Source organism: Rhipicephalus sanguineus, chromosome 3, assembly GCF_013339695.2.
Source record: "Rhipicephalus sanguineus isolate Rsan-2018 chromosome 3, BIME_Rsan_1.4, whole genome shotgun sequence".
NCBI lineage: Eukaryota > Metazoa > Arthropoda > Arachnida > Ixodida > Ixodidae > Rhipicephalus > Rhipicephalus sanguineus.
The window spans coordinates 194430364-194446772 of NC_051178.1; the positions used below are offsets into that span (position 1 = coordinate 194430364).

At 43.7% G+C, this 16409-nt stretch overlaps 1 protein-coding gene across 2 annotated transcripts in view; it reads right to left on the minus strand.

The window, feature by feature from the left end:
* LOC119387965 (uncharacterized) overlaps positions 1–15617 on the minus strand; it is a 204468-nt gene extending 188851 nt beyond the window's left edge. The window contains exon 1 of one of the 2 annotated variants that reach the window (XR_007415486.1): positions 15333–15616. Coding sequence is in view for 1 of the 2 variants with exons in the window: in XM_037655557.2 (XP_037511485.1) it covers positions 15333–15417 (85 nt within the window). In the remaining variant the exon portion in view is untranslated. Of the gene's footprint in view, positions 1–15332 lie in introns of both variants that reach the window. The other variant, XM_037655557.2, reaches the window with a different exon arrangement.
* Positions 15618–16409: the final 792 nt, after the last annotated feature.

The following is a 16409-nucleotide window of genomic DNA, read 5'->3' on the forward strand; positions in this document are numbered from 1 at the left end:
TGGATGGACGCGCGGCTGACTTTCTCTTACCGTTCACGTCGATGCGTAAGGCGCCTCAGAGTGAGACCGCGGCTATGGACTTTCGCTGCTCAGATCTTGAACATGCTTTTTCTTCTTTTGACGTTCCAAAAACAGAGGCCGCGAAACACGTCTACGACACCACGCATACTTCCAATTTTCCTCAACTGTTTTCGGACAAGTGAAAATTCTTGTTTCTCCTTCTTTGTCTTGTTCGGATTCGCGCTATCCAGTATTGAAGAATATAAGCACTACATATAAGCTTACCGCATCTGGTGTTGGTAATAGCCATGTTGCTGTTGGCGTCGTTACGCAATTGTAAACAACTGGTTATATAATACATATGCAACTCTTCAACATATGAGCGTGCATGTACCACTTCCACATTTCTCCAGCGTCATTCCGTAACGTTTCGCCCAATGTGAAAAATTACGCCAGAGTCACCATCCCGTGGATGCTTCGAATAACATCGGTTCCCACGGTATGTGGCATCTGCCGAATTTCTTTCCTTTCTCTTTCGCACACTCTGTCTTGTGTTGCTAAAGGTACATTGCCATGCAAATCCAAGGTCACTGCTCTGCGGTATCTAAACGGAAGGCTGTGACAGCTTTCGGGAACTGTATTTGATTACATCAAGCTAAGCAAACGTTAAATGTTCGTGCCCACAATGCACATTGTCATGCTACCCTTTTGTTTTGAGAGGTGGCGTTAGGCAGAGGCATCGCGTCATCTGCACTCGTAGCACTATACTTACTGACAAATTCATAGCGGTAGAACTACGCAAGTAATTAATTAAATAAATAAATACATAAATAAATAAAAAATTATACATGTATATATGAGAGAGAAAGGTTAAAGAAAGACAAGGAGGTTAACCAGGAAGAACTCATGTTGGCTACCCTGTACTTGGGAAGAGGAAAGGGGCTGCGAATGAATGAAACAGGAGAAGAGAGTCTGGAACGACACAACAAACTCATGGCAATAGCACTGTCTAAAAGCATTGTCTCAGACCAGCCATGACTTTTCGTTCAGTACGGTTTCTCGAAGAAACCACAGCAACGCCGTCATAGCCGCTCGCGCTGAAGACCGGGTATAGGCCAGTGCCCCAGAATTTTGTCCTCTATGAGAGGCCGTTGTCTAGCTGGCCCAATCCGGCTGAGAGGCCTGCTCTATGCTTGTCAAAACGGGGCACTCGCAAAGAAGGTGCGCAATTGTTTCGCTGCGCCCGCAGAGTTCACACAATGGCCTATCACCCATTCATGTAGTGAAAGAATATGCATTCGAGAATGCCACTCCCAGCCAGAGACGGACCAGCAGGGTAGAATAACGCGACATGAATGTGCCGAAGCAAGCCACGGTGTTAAGAAGACAAGGCAGGAAAAGACAGGGGCTTCTATATAACATACCTATGTCGCAATTGTTTCTTTCCGTCGTTCATCCGTTATGCATCTCTTCATATATATTTGTGTAGCCAGACATATTTTTCGGGGGGGGGGGGGGGGGGGGGGGGGTTCAACCATACTTTATGTACGTGCGTGCGTTTGTATGTGCGCGTGTATATATACGCCAGCAAAACTGAAAAATTTCACCCCCCCCCCCTGGCTACGCCCTTGGCGAGTACAGTACGTAGAAGTGACAAGAGAAAGTCTTTTTATCTGCTCTTATCCCTGTGTTTTTCGCTGCTTCATGTAGTTCTGCCATGATAATTCTTTTGCAGTTCTCTCAACCTTCTATACTGTTACTACTATTGGATTATGGCTCACTGGTCATGGGAAAGGCAGCACTTGATAAATGGGCACTAGCGATACAGGCGCGTATACGTGACAACAAGTGCACAGGACGAACACAAGTCGTAGGCTTTTGTATTCCTGGTTTTTGGATTCACAAGTACTAAGAAACTCTCTAAGCAAGAAACTCCCCACACAAACCCCATAAATTTTCAAAGCCTAAAAGCGTTCTTTAAATCTCGATGAATTGCAGACGCAGCTAAAATTTTTGTTTATTAATGTAATAATAATATTAATAATACCTGGGGTTTAACGTCCCAAAACCACGATATGATTATGAGAGACGCCGTAGTGGAGGGCTCCGGAAATTTCGACCACCTGGGGTTCTTTAACGTGCACCTAAATCTAAGTACACGCGCCTCAAACATTTTCTCCTCCATCGAAAATGCAGCCCCCGCAGCTGTTTATTAATGTTGTTCAATAACTTGTGCGGAAAGGAAAGGGAGTATGAATAAGAGATGGATGCGTCAGTGCACAGTTTTTAAATAGAAACTATACACCTTTGCCCTGCGTATAACAGACACACACATTCCACATACACTGCTAGCACATTAATTAAAACAAATTATAACCAGAGGAGCTCTCCAACGTGCACTCGCGGTAATACAGATCTGTGCCAAATATGCAATAGTAGACTACCCTGCGCACCCGCACGAATGTTGCCTTCTTCTAATACTTTTAAAAGCAAACAGAGAGCATAATCAGAGTTCGTAAAGATTTTGCAATGAAGGCTAATAGTAAGAATGCTGTGTATAAGAAGATTCGTTAGTGCTATCAGAGAATATCTCTGTTTCGCGCGTGTCTGTCGTGTTTGCTCAGTAGCTATGGCATTATTGTTGAGCTGCCATAGTAGTAGTTGAGCTGCTGAGCAGCAGTGACGCGGCGTGTTGAGAACGCGGCTGCGGTTGGCGGCCACATTCCGGTAGGGGTCAACTGCAAAAGCGCTCGTGTACTGTGCCTTGGGCGTACGTTAAATAATGCCAGCTCCTCAAAATTTGTTACATAAACACATGAACCTATAAATTTATCGAATTTGCCACATAAAACATGAACAAAGAAACCCTTTACAAATACAGGAAAGAACTCGAAGTTGAAAATTAGGGCAAATCTCAACAACAGCAAACAGAGAAAGAGGAGTTCCGTGCGAGAAATCAGCACAATTCAGATTCCCCTTCTACTGCCTCTTTCATCATCATAAAGCGTTTTAGCAACCAGAACCGCAGCATTCGTTTTACTTTTTTTAATGTGGCGAATGGACCTGAATTAAGCATTTTGGTTCGAGGAAAACTGCATCTATTTCTCAGAAAACGCGTTTGCGTAATAGACGTTCTATTATTCGGGCACTATACGGATCACTACATTTTTCATCATACCCACCACGGAGTAACATATTCAAGGCTTACTGCCAAGCAGACTTCTCGGGAACTCATTAAAGAACTTATCTTTCGCTGTCTCTTTCTGCAACACGTGCCACATCTCGGCACGAGGGCAAAGAAACAGAATACATTTCCATAAAATTACAATTCGTGAAAAGAAGAAAATTTTAGTTTGGTAGTGACGTAACGTGCTTCTTCGTGGGTGCGGAGTCCGCAATTATTTTCGTCGGGTCACTCCGGCTCACTGTTTCAGAACACTTCCTCTTGTCGTCACTTCACCCCTCGAGCAAATAACGTGCCTAAACTTTTAAACATCAACGGAGTCTCGTTTCTATAATCACGCTTTGCATTTGTGTTGCGCAAATCAGCTTTGCTGTGGTAACGGTACGTTGTGCTCAACTGCTGACCCGAAGGTCGCGGCATCGAATCTCGGCCGCGGCGGCTGAATTTCCACGGAGGCGAAACGCTAGCGGCCCTTGTTGTTAGATTTATGCGCACGATAAAGAACCCCAGGTGGTCGAAATTTCTGGACTCCTCTGCTACGACGTCCCTCATAATCATGTCGTGGCGTAAAACACCAAAAATTATTATTATTATTATTATTATTATTATTATTATTATTATTATTATTATTATTATTATTATTATTATTATTATTATTATTATTATTATTATTATTATTATTATTATTATTATTATTAAAAAAGATGCTTCTAATTATCGCCCGATTTCTCTACTATGTGCCACATCAAAGATCTTCGAGCTGGCTCTTCACGACATATTGTCTTTTAGTGTGAAAAACTCATTGATTCCTAATCAACATGGTTTTCTCGCTGGCCGCTCAACTACCACAAATCTTGCTAGTTTCATGACGCAGATCTCCACACCTATTTCTCAGCGAGGACAGGTTGACGTAATTTACTGTGACCTGAGCAAGGCTTTTGACGTAGTCAGCCACACGCTGATTATGGTTAAACTTGCGCACTTTGATGTTGACTTGTCAGTTGTGAATCTCCTGCAGAGCTATCTGCTCAATAGATATTGTTATGTTGCCGTAAATGGCCAAACGTCTTCTTTGTATAAAGTGACTCGTGGGGTCCCTCAAGGGTCGATATTAGGCCCACTCCTATTTTTAATTTACGTTAATGATGTTTCTTTTGCCATTCGTAATTCTTCTTTCCTTTTGTATGCCGATGACATCAAGATTTTTAAGGAAATTCATTCAGTTAACGACTGTCGCTTCCTGCAGTCAGACTTGCGCTCTTTTTCCGAATGGTGCGACGGTAATAACCTTTCTTTGAATACCTCGAAGACAAAATTCATGTCTATCACTCGCAAAACATCTAGCGTGTCATTTCAATACTCTGTCAATTCTGTGCCGTTATGCAAGGTTTATGAAATCAGTGATCTTGGTGTTGTTGTTGACAGCGCGTTAAACTTTTCTTCTCACGTTAAGCGTGCTGCTATGCGGGGCCTTCGTTCTCTCGGATATGTTTGTAGAATATCTCGAGAATTCAGGTCTCCCATGGCCCTACACAAATTGTACACGGCAATATGTCTTCCGCAACTTGAGTATGCGTCCGTGATATGGAATGGCATTGCTCAATCCAGCGATAACACCATTGAACGAGTCCAGAAAAAATTCCTCAGCATATATAACCATCGCTTTGCTAAAAATGACTCTGGATCTCGTTCAAGTACTGCTGAATTATTATCACTGCCATCACTTCACTGCCGACGAAATCGCTCTGATCTCTTATTTCTTTACAAGCTAGTCCACGGTATCATATCCTGCCCTGTACTTCTCAATTGTGTAAATTTTCGAATTCCGCGTAAGTTAACCAGAGAGAACAGACCGTTTCATGTACCCGCCTGCTTCTTCCAACACTCTACCGTTCACAGAATACAAAGTCCCTATAATGTTAATTTTCTTGATCTTGACGTTTTTCATAACCCACAATCATTGTTTTTATCCGAGCTTTGCACTGTTTTGACATAGTGTGGCACAATGTACAAAGTCTTCCCTTCTCAGTCTTTCCACATAGTTGTATATATGCAATCTAATTTTTTGTGCCCCGTCAATATTTCTCGTGTTGTCTTATTTTACTCCTCCCCTTTTGTGTTCATTTCTCTTTGTCTACGTGTTTTTGCTCTTTTTATTTCTGAAAACTGTCTGTATTGTATTGTTTATTTTTATTGTTTTTTTTTTGCGTGCGCCAGCACAAAGACCTTACGGTTGTTCCTGGGCACGTTAAATAAATCATTGATTGATTGATTGATTGATTATTATTATTATTATTATTATTATTATTATTATTATTATTATTATTATTATTATTATTATTATTATTATTATTATTATTATTATTATTATTATTATTATTATTATTCCTGTGCCCTTCCGAAAATTGTACACCGCGCTATGTCTTCCTCAACTAGAGTATGCATCTGTGATCTGGAATGGCATTCCTAATTCCAGCAGCAACGCCATTGAGCGAGTCCAGAAAAAATTCCTAAGCATTTACAACCATCGTTTCGCTAGAAATGACTCTGGATCTCGTTCTAACGCTGCTGGATTATTATCATTGCCATCACTTTGCTGCCGACGAAATCGCGCTGATCTGTTATTTCTTTACAAGCTTGTGCATGGTATCATATCCTGCCCTGTACTGCTCAACTGCATTAATTTCCGAATTCCACGTAAGCTGACCAGAGAGAATAGACCTTTTCATGTAACCGCCTGCCTCTGTGAACATTCGACCATTGGCAGGATACAACGTCTTTACAATGCTTACTTTTTGGAGCTCGATGTTTTTCACAGCTCCCAGTCGTTGTTCTGCTCCGAGCTTTGCACTGTACTTACATAGCCTTGTACACTGTTGATTTTTTTTTCTGCCTGCGCATAGTTGTATATGTGCAATTTTATAACGTTTTTTTATCCCTCATATTTTATTATGAATGTTTCCTTTGTTTTTTGTTTTTTTTTGTTTTTTTTTTCGTGCGCCAGTACAAAGACCTTACGGTTGTTCCTGGGCACATTAAATAAACGTTTGATTGATTGATTATTATTATTATTATTATTATTATTATTATTATTATTATTATTATTATTATTATTATTATTATTATTATTATTATTATTATTATTATTATTATTATTATTATTATTAACGGTAGGTTATCACGGGCTTGGTTTCAATCCCACGGGCGCCATCAAGAGCGAACGTCGAATACCCACCACCTCTCGGGAGGTGGTGATGGCCCCCTTTCTCGCGGCCAGCGGTTTCTGGAGTGCTGTATTTAACAGGCTTCTATCATTTTTAGCATTTCTTTTGTTATACCGTCCGGGTATTTTGCTCATTCCGCTTTTATAAGCGCGTAATATCTGTCCCGTCGACGAAGTGCTTTTCGGCCCGTGCATGCTACACAACCAGGTTTCTGGTATACGAGGGTGTGAAAACTGTAAGTTCGCAGTTTTTCACAGGCGACCTGTGGTGAAGCAGAGGTCAACGTACGCGGTTGTTCTCATGCACCTAAAAAGTACAGGCTAATTGAATAATAATTTTTTACCTTCAAGGCGCGACAAGTCGCACACACTGTAACAAAATGCGATACGCTATATGAAATCATGAGTGACGCTCTTCATATTCTTTCATTACATTTTTTCCGCCGTTGGCACAAACTCCAAAAGCCACCATCACCACTAACCCCAAGGCCGTCGTTCCTGTAGCTGGAAATTCTTCATTTCAAGAAAAATGCCGCGGAAATAACCACTGCAGTCGTCGTTTAAAAGGCGCGAGAGTGAAACTAACACGGCTAGAGATTGCGCAAAGTTAGATTGCCTGCCTGTCACTAGCAAAAAAGTATTGCGACTTTATACCTAGACAGGAGGCCTGAAACTGACTGGCAGGTACTATTTAGAGCTATCTCTTCACGAACGGGCTGTAATATGAGAAACAGCCTCCCACAGAAATACGGGAGAGCAGTGAGCGGAGAAAAAGCAAACGCGCTCGTAAAACGGCAGCGCTTAACCAGAACACGGGCCTCCAGCGCAGTGCAGGAGGGAAATCATGCTCCGGGCATCATCGGCATGAGGCTCACGGATCAACGTTTGTGGGTCCTGCTCTTTTCCGAAGCACACAGGACTCACGCCCCGAAAGACAGATAGGGGAGAAGGAGCGCGCAAAGAAGAGAAACAGGCGCGAAAGCGGAGAGGAACCTCAGCGCTATACTCCCGTGCCGCGGCAGAGCACCTGTAACGCGCGCGGTGCGTGTGTGTGCTCGTTGCTTCTAATCGAAGCGTAATCAGAGAAGGAGGGGGGGTTGCAGCCCGACCCACGGTCGGCCTCACGTACGCCGCGTAATGGCTTTCGGCTGCCGAACCCGAAGGCTCACCGTTGCGAGCGGCCAGGCCAGAGCAGCCAGCCACGCAGTGTGCGTGTGTGTGTGTTCCCTATGCGAGCCGCTGCGCAACAGACGCAGAAACAGAAGTGGCGGTGTGCGCGAAATCAGAAAAGAAAGCAAAGAATCGAAATAGAAAAAAAGAGGAAATGAATGAAAGTGGCTGTATTTTTGCCGCGGACCGACCGGCGGGCGGCTCGCTTGCTCTATCTCTTTCAACGCGGGCTGCCGGACCGATCAGCGCGATTTCCTTGGGGCACACCTCGCGGCGTGCCGATGATTAGCGGCTCTCGGGATCCGAGCGGTGCCGCTGATTGCACGTTAGAGAGAGCGCGCAAGCCGCTCTGGCGATGCGGCCATGCATCCGTGACCGCGGATCGGGCTACTCATTGTGCCACCCTCCTTTACCCGCACCCCTGTCCTCCCACTTGGTCCATTGGCCTGACTTATCGAAACTCACCGGCAGCATAGGGCGCAATGCAATGCCTCGCGGGACGGAGTAGCTCGGAACCACAGTCGATTTTTTCTCGCTTACCCCGCATTAACAGGCTTCGCTAGCCGTGTTCGATTTGGCAACTCTCCTCTCAATTTCTCTATCGCCGTCCCGTTTAATCGGGGTTCGCACTGATTAGAAACGGTCGTGGAGTAACATGGCTTGATAAAACGCAGGAAAGTAATTTCTCGCCAAAGCCCATCGCCTGCGCACAATAAGGGAAAAAGACCGGTAGTCGTGCCAACGTGTTTTGTAGCATTTACGTAAAATCCGAGCACACGCCGTGTAGCCCATGCCGTTAGCTATTACGCTGACCTGACACGTACGGTAGACTAGCACACAGTCCCGTAATTACCAGTTGCAGATGGAGAACTACCACATGCTGGTCTTCTATCGACAACAAATCTAGCATGGATAGAAAGTCTGTCCCGTACCGAACGGAGAACCCAACTAATCTTTCTAGCGACAACTTTCCAGAATTTTATTAGGCAATGCTAGCGTGCGCCGTCCAGTCACTTCATTTCCTTTTTAACAGCGAAGCCACTTAGCAAATCATTCCTTGTGAGTCGATCCAGAAAACTGTCACCATCATAAACGGGTATGTGCCACAGAAATTGGGCAAATCTCACTACTCATCACTGGTTCACTAAAAATCAAGAAGGCAACAGTTAGCACAACAAATGACTGTGAAGCGGCGGTGGCGAGCCGAAGACCCCGAGCACGTACAACGAGAGAATGCTAGGTTACCGGAAAGGCAACGGCGGCTGCGAGAAGACCCCGAAACGATGGAAGCCCTACACCAACGAAGACGTGCCCAAAGATCTATGAGACTTATAATAACAGAGAGCTGAGCTAGTTGGTAAGTATTCATTCTAAAAAGACAGGGCGTGCAAACAAGGACACAAGAAAGAAGTCAGGACACCCCAAACGCGTTTGTGGTGTCCTGACTTCTTTCTTGTGTCCATGTTTGCACGCCCTGTCTTTTTAGAAGGATCTATGAGAGGTGCGAAAGCTTGGTTTCAGCGCGAGTTTCTGTCTCTGGAGTTTGGACAACCGTGTCGTGTCTGTGATGGTCTGTGGTTTAAGTCGAACCTCTCTGCGTAGAGAAGCAACGTAGAAACAACCTAGCATCACCCAGCTAAAGCCTAGCAACAACCTAGAAGCAACCTAGAACCTGCATCATCGAGGTAAAGCCTCGAAACAACCTAGAAGCAACCAGATTAGTCCTCATAATCGTCCAGTTTTGCTGTTTCAAGCCTTGCGCGGCTTAGTGCAAGCTTCGCCAATTTTTATTTAATGTTATACGTTGAATACAGATCAGCAATTGTATTCTTAGTGTGAAAACTATCGGACGCATGAAACTTACTTGCCGTTTATGATGTCCGCCGCATTTGATTCTCTATAATGCGTCAATACAGAGTATAAGCATCCTCGTGCATTTCTAAACACATCTCAGCTTGCTCGGGTTTTTCAAGTGAAGGCAGCAGCGTGATCAGCCTTTAAGTAATTCTAGCTCAGCAATATATCCCGCAAGAAATTGCTACGTTTCGCTGGGCAGTACAGAAGACGACGCCTTGAGCGCGAATGTGGGCCTCCTCCACTGCAAGCATTGTTTCTCAACTAACTTGACAGAAAAAACTTAACGAGCATGCGTAGTCTTCCCGGCATAACACCAATGACTCATTAGATATCCGTTGCTTTCAGTAAAGCGAAGCGTCTATAATTTTTACGAATTTATCAATGTTTGGAGTGCAATGTGTGCAGCTTAGAAACCGTCTGGCTTTTATTAGATCGTAATCAACGCTAGGCCGATCCCAGATTTGTGTAGTCAGATGTGGTGACAGCTTTCCGATTCCGACACAAGCGCACAATACAGTTTTTCTTAATTGTTGCAGAGGCGAGACTATTCTGTACGCATTATAATCAAAAGTGTGGCTATAACACTATCTCGTTAGTGTCACTCAGGTGTAACGTGTGAATTTAGCTTCTCTGGTTCAGCCTCCGAATCGGGCTTCGGTGTCTTAATCGCCAGTATACAAAGCTATGGGTCTTCTACACGGCTAAATATCGGACGAAGTAAACAGAGAGAACAGTCGTGGCACCAGCTTGAATAAGTTCGGAGAAGAAGAACTTGCCTAGTGGAACTGGTTTATGGGCCAGTAATTTTTTCGTGAAATTCGTTGGTTTTGCGTTCGGTCCCAATCATCAGAAAGTTGCTCCTCTCGGCCCCCTTAAGGCACTTCCCTCTGCGTCATGAGTACTGTACTTCAGTTTGAAAAAATCCACGCAAAACCTCTTTTAGATACTGTCAAAGTGAGGCGTGAGCGGAGTGTTATATTGGAGTGTTTAATTACTAAGTAAGTAATTGGTCACCACGTTGGCTCAGTGGTTATGGTGCTCGCTCGCTGATTCGAAAGACGCAGGTTCTATCCCGGCTATGGCGGCCGCTTTTCGACGGAGGTGAAATGCTATAGAGGCCCGTGTACTGTATAATTTCAGTGCTCTTTAAGGGATTGTCTAAATCATCCAGAGCCCTCTACTACGGCGTCTCTCATAGCATGAGCCGCTTTGGGACATTAAACCACACGAACCAGCCAACGACCCATAGAATAAATGTGTAAGAACTCCAAAACATGCAGAACAAGGTTGCCGTACAAATGGGAGCAAGCAGACAAAGTGCGAACTGAACGATGAGAACTTGCCTGATCCTTTTAGTTTTAGCCAGAGAACCAGGGAAGGAAGTCAGTCGATAACATACGTATATTTATGCAAGCTTGTTGTGTAAAAATTAAAGTCCTTGTACTTTATGTTGCGTTATCCCTGCCCATTTTTTACGTATTACCACTTCTCCGAGGCGTCTTTGCGCAAGAATACTCGCAAATACGTATGTTATGGTTGAAGAATTTCCTGCAACTGTTACCACAGATTTTGTGGAAGGTAAAACGCCTATTTATGGGACTTGAAAACGCCTCTCTTTGATGGAGCCATGGTCTTTCTTTCCCCGTGTTTTGTCTTCCTTTACATTAAAGAAAATCGTCGCAATCGAGCAAAACAGTGGCACTCACAAACAAAACACTCTCGGTACCAAGCCAGTGAACAAGTAACCACGATAAGCACGTTTGACGTTTTCTTCTTTTTTTTTTCTTTCAACCTGATCCGCGTAATAATGGCGTGCTGAAATAATATATTAATTGTTGGGGTTTTACGTTCCAAAACCACGATATGATTGTCAGGGACGCCTTAGTGGACGGCTTCAGAAATTTCGACCACCTGCGGTTCTTTAACGTGCACCTAAATCTAAGTACACGGGGCTCGAGCATTTTCGCCTCTACTGAAAATACAGCCGCCGTGGCTGGTATCCGATCCCGCGACCTTCGGGTCAGCAGTCAAGCACCGTAACCACTAGACCACCATGGCGGGTAAAAATAGCGTGTTCTGCAGCCCCACACAAAGGAAACTAGTATTAGTGAGGTTTGTTGTAAACGATATGCTTATACCTTTTATGAATAAAACAGGTCTCTTTATTTATTTATTTATTTATTTATTTATTTATTTATTTATTTATTTATTTATTTATTTATTTACTTAATTGAATATCGTAAAGGCCCTATTAGGCATTACATAGGGGGGATTTCAAGTGAATACATTCATATAAATGGAAAAAAAACATCAACAAGAAAATAAGAAAATGGAAACAGCGAGGTTAGTTGGTAATAAAGCATAACAAAATACCAAAATACATTTAAATATTTTAAATTATCAGTGAAAGGAGTTTTCCACTGAAAATGATCTGCGATGTATATTGTCATTTAGTCTATAGATACTTTATAGAGCGCGAAAATAGATGTTGGTCCCGTTGCACAACCTAATTCGCTTGGATTGACGTCTGAAGTGTGCGCCTGTGATATACAGCGTAAAGCACTAAGCTTAATGTGGGAACGGTAGACCGGACTATTGCAGTATCAAAATCAATGTAAGTAAAGGTGTACGCACCGAATGCTTCTTATCGTCTACCTTTGTGCCTGCTGGTGTGGAAATCACACACAGCTCAGAATGAAAATTTATTTGCCCTCTTTGTAAGATAGCATTAGGATATCTATACAAAGACACCTCATCGCTGGATTCACTGTGTTTCTAAATAGGAACCGCAATACCGACAACGTATTAGCCTTTTTTTAAACATACTTAAAGACCCTTAAATCTATTCTATGATTACATTATTCTAAATCAGAGTAATACAGCATGCCCTCAGCACTAATGTCGGCATCCTTTTAAGTCGACCACGCCAACAAAATCATGGCCTTTTTTGTAAGCATACCGGTGTAGCATAAATAAAACGAAGTATTTTTCATCCTTCATTTTAGACGTTGGATGAACATGAGAAAGTTAAAGAAATAGCCATCGTCATTAGAATGGTCTGATAAGAGCACTGCCTTTGAGAAAACATTAGTCAAACTAAGGTAAAGAATATTCACTGATATCATTCATTCCTGCTGTCGTGAACTCAGCAAAACATTTTTTTCTTTGGGAGTGTGTACCTAATGGTTAGCGTTATTCTTCTAGATCGGTTTCATTGCTGCTCTTTACCGGTCCGCTCTAATGACGCTTGAATAGTCATTACATATGCTTAGGGAACGAAGGTTTTTATATTACGTGCTGCAGACGTAATTTATGTTGTGCGTTCCATAAAGGCCGGATAGATGATACCTGCAGAATCATATTTGCAACACCTTGCTGCAGTATGCATTTGCTACACTAATAAAGCTGATGCATGTTTGGTGTACGCATTTATGTACATATCTTTTCGTCATTGATGCGTAGTGGTGACAAAGGAATCGACCGTTCTGTAAGCTTGACACTTTGCATATGTATTGTGCCTCTCTCTTTCACCTCAGCGTGCCATATATCGTTAGGAAGACCGCTTTGCTAAATACTATGGCATGTTTGGTAGTGGTCTCGATGTACTGCGCTGCGCCCCGTCGGCAACAACTGAAGTAGAGTCTTTCCTGTCTGCCGCGGTTTTGTAGACATAGTTGTCTTGTTCTTATGCTCTGAGTCAATGGGTCTTTTCGTCCTTCAAAATCATCATGCATGACTGCTCAATAAACAGTAATTTAATTACAGTGACCTATTATAATAACCAGGGGTGCAGCCAGAAATTTTTTTCGGGGGGGGGGGGGGGTTCAACCATACTCTATGTATGTTCGTGCGTGTGTTTGTATGTGCGCGTGTATATATACGCAAGCAAAACTGAAAAATTTCGGGGGGGTGGTGAACCCCCCCCCCCCCCCCCCCCCCCCCCCCGGCTACGCCCCTGATAATAACCCGCAGTACTACACTGAAAACATAATATTCTAGATGCTTCACGAAATGCGTTTGAAATTCCTTTTAAAACAAGTCAGATGAGATAATTAACTGACTTCTTATTGCTTGCTCTAGCAACAGAACTTTATATACAAAAGGTGCTCGTGGTATTAAATAAAAAAGTATCGCGGAGAATTGTAAGGTTAACATTTAAAACTCAAAGAGCCGTGGGATCGATCCCGATTTAAGACTCTAAGTGCGCCTTACGTGATTTCATAGCCGTTTCCTGAAGTGTAAAAAGTTTAGTCTGTTAATTTCAAAAGCATAATTCATTCCGACCAGCTTACCTCGGATACACAGAACTGCGGTCGAACTAACTTAAGCCTGTTTTTCGTAAGCGCACATCGCCATTGGCTGGTGGCCTTCGCTAATGAAATATCGAGCAACAGGATTGGCTGAAGTTCTTTCTTTTAAACAAATATATCCTAGGAGCTTTTTTGTGTGTGTGAATACTGTCTCCGCACAGGCATGGCTCCGGTTCTACTGCCCTAACAGCTTGCGTTGAGAAATAATGAGAAAATATGGCATTTGCACGAACAGCATTCTACCTTGGTGTGTCACAGTGTGTATCTCAACGCTATCACGGGCTTCCGCCGATTCAGGTAATAAAAAAAGACGACGTATCTGACCTCACAAATATTTTTAGCTGTAAAGACAGCTTAAAAGGAATTAAATCGTGCTATTTCTACAAATGTTATTTCTAGTAGAAGATAACGTAATACCTGATCCTGGACACGTAAGAGGAGATGGCCCTACTGGCAACTATTGCAACCACAGTGGTGTCCTACAGGGTTGTCTATCAAGCCATACTTTGTTGCGTATTACGACGGTCGGCCTTGGTGGTCAGTATTAGGATGCGCAAATAAGTAGACACAATCACAAGGAAGGGTACATAAGACAAACGCAAAAGTGTTTACGTTTCCCCGCTAACAAACGCGCGTTACTTCGTTAACTGCTTTAATTCCGAGTTTACAACTGGCGCCCTTATCAGTTTGTTGTTCAGCACCCTTCATGCTCGCCCGACGGTTAGCCTTAGGCGGTAACGTCATTTCGGAGCGCTTTCTAAGGAAATGATATTTGCACCTCTCGAAAAGTTAAGTTTCCTTTCTATTGTGTCAGAAGTTCCGAGGACGATGGTAGCTTGAGGAAATGAATGAACGTGAGGTGTCTCTGGATCCGACGTTTCGGCAAATGGTCTTGTCTTCTTCAAGGCAGGACTTGCCTACCTTAGCGCGTGTATGTACATGCTTCGTACACTCACCCGCAACCAAAAGAGAAGAGAAGGAAACATACACTTACTCTAAGGTAGGCAGTGGCTACCTCAAATAAGACAAGACCACTTGCCGAAACGTTCCCTCCAGTGACACCACGTGATCAAGGATTTTTCATCCCTTTTATTGAGTGAAATTTGTCGTAATTCACTCTGCTGTAAGCAACACCGTAAAAATAAGAAACCACAATTTCCCGCGTTTATGCAAGCATTGCGAGCACCTATGCTGACGTACTTGTAGTATACACTCCATTGCGTTGAAACCTCTAGCTGTGTTGGTTACAAAGTTAATCTGCCAAATTCTCATATTGCTACACAGAGGTATTTTTGAATATACAGCATTGCAGTAAAGCTAATTCCTCGCGGGTAAGTTATGTAGCACACATTGTGTACCTTATTGAATGTATTTAGAGCACATATTGTGAAACACCCGACTGTACTATACAGCAGGAGTGGCTTAACGAGGAAGCCAAAATAAAGACTGGGGCGCTACAGCTATTGCGATTGAGAAACTTTGTAGTAAAGCAGCTGATAAAGTGCGTGAAAGCATGGTTCATTAGCGCAGGAGTAAATGCAACAGAAAGAAGGGCGGTAACGTGCGATGTATGACATGGATAACTTACCTTGAACAAAGACAATCAGCACTGCTGCAACAGCGACACCCACACCGGACGAGACGCGTGCTTTCATTTCAGTCTGAAATGTCATCGGGTTCAAGTGTTCCGCAGTCTTTCAACTCTGCTCACAAGGACAGCTGATAGATGGTCAGTTTGAGTTCACTATGAATCGTTGTCACACGTCCAGACGTGTAGGTCAAAGCGTTTTGCCGGAAAGAAACGATGTCAACGTGCTTCCGAAGTGGCGGCTGGCACGATGAGACGGAGGTTTCATCGGCGCCTGTTCATGAGGCGACGGGAATATAGCAGCCCAATCCAAAACTACTACTGACTATTAGTCAAATGAAACGGCTCTCTTTTGTCGGGTGTTTTGGATTGCGTACCCCGCTTATCTCCGGGACGCACAAGTAGAGACTTTAGCGCATTTTTCAACTGATTTGGTCTTCAGTAGAACAGAAGCCCTTTTGAAGAGGTTTGTACCCGAAGAAACGTTAGCACGCGTAGAAATTCAGTGGCAGAAACGCGCAGTTGAATTTTTCTGCGCCAGTAAAAGGTGATCTGCAACGTTCGTTTTCTGAAATGCGGTGCTGGTTTGTGCGTACACTGGAGAAACCCTCACAAGTAGTTAAACTTGGAGCTTCACACGCACGTGCAGTGGCAGACTGCTTTGGCGAAAGTTAGTTCCACTCAGCAGCATGAGTAACGCACTCGCCTGACACTAGCGGTGCACAGTAATCGCTGTTTTTCCGAGTCATCTCCGTAAGCGCATCGCCGACACTGCAGATGAAAGGAGCACTAAAGAAGTTCAGTTGTGGGACAACGTGATATAACGAAAACAAATATAGAGGGTCGCAACGTCAGTTCACGGATTGCCGAAAAACCCAGATCTCGAACGCCAGCGTACGCACGTTGCGCGCGCTCGCATACACACCACTCGCCTTGCGGGCCGCGTCCGCTTCACTCCTTGACAGCACCGGGAGCGCGACCAAACTACCGCTGGGCCCGTGCCGACTCAACTTCGACGCTCGCCCATGCCACTGCCACTACCGCGTGGCACGCTTTTTTTCTTTTTTTCGACTCCGG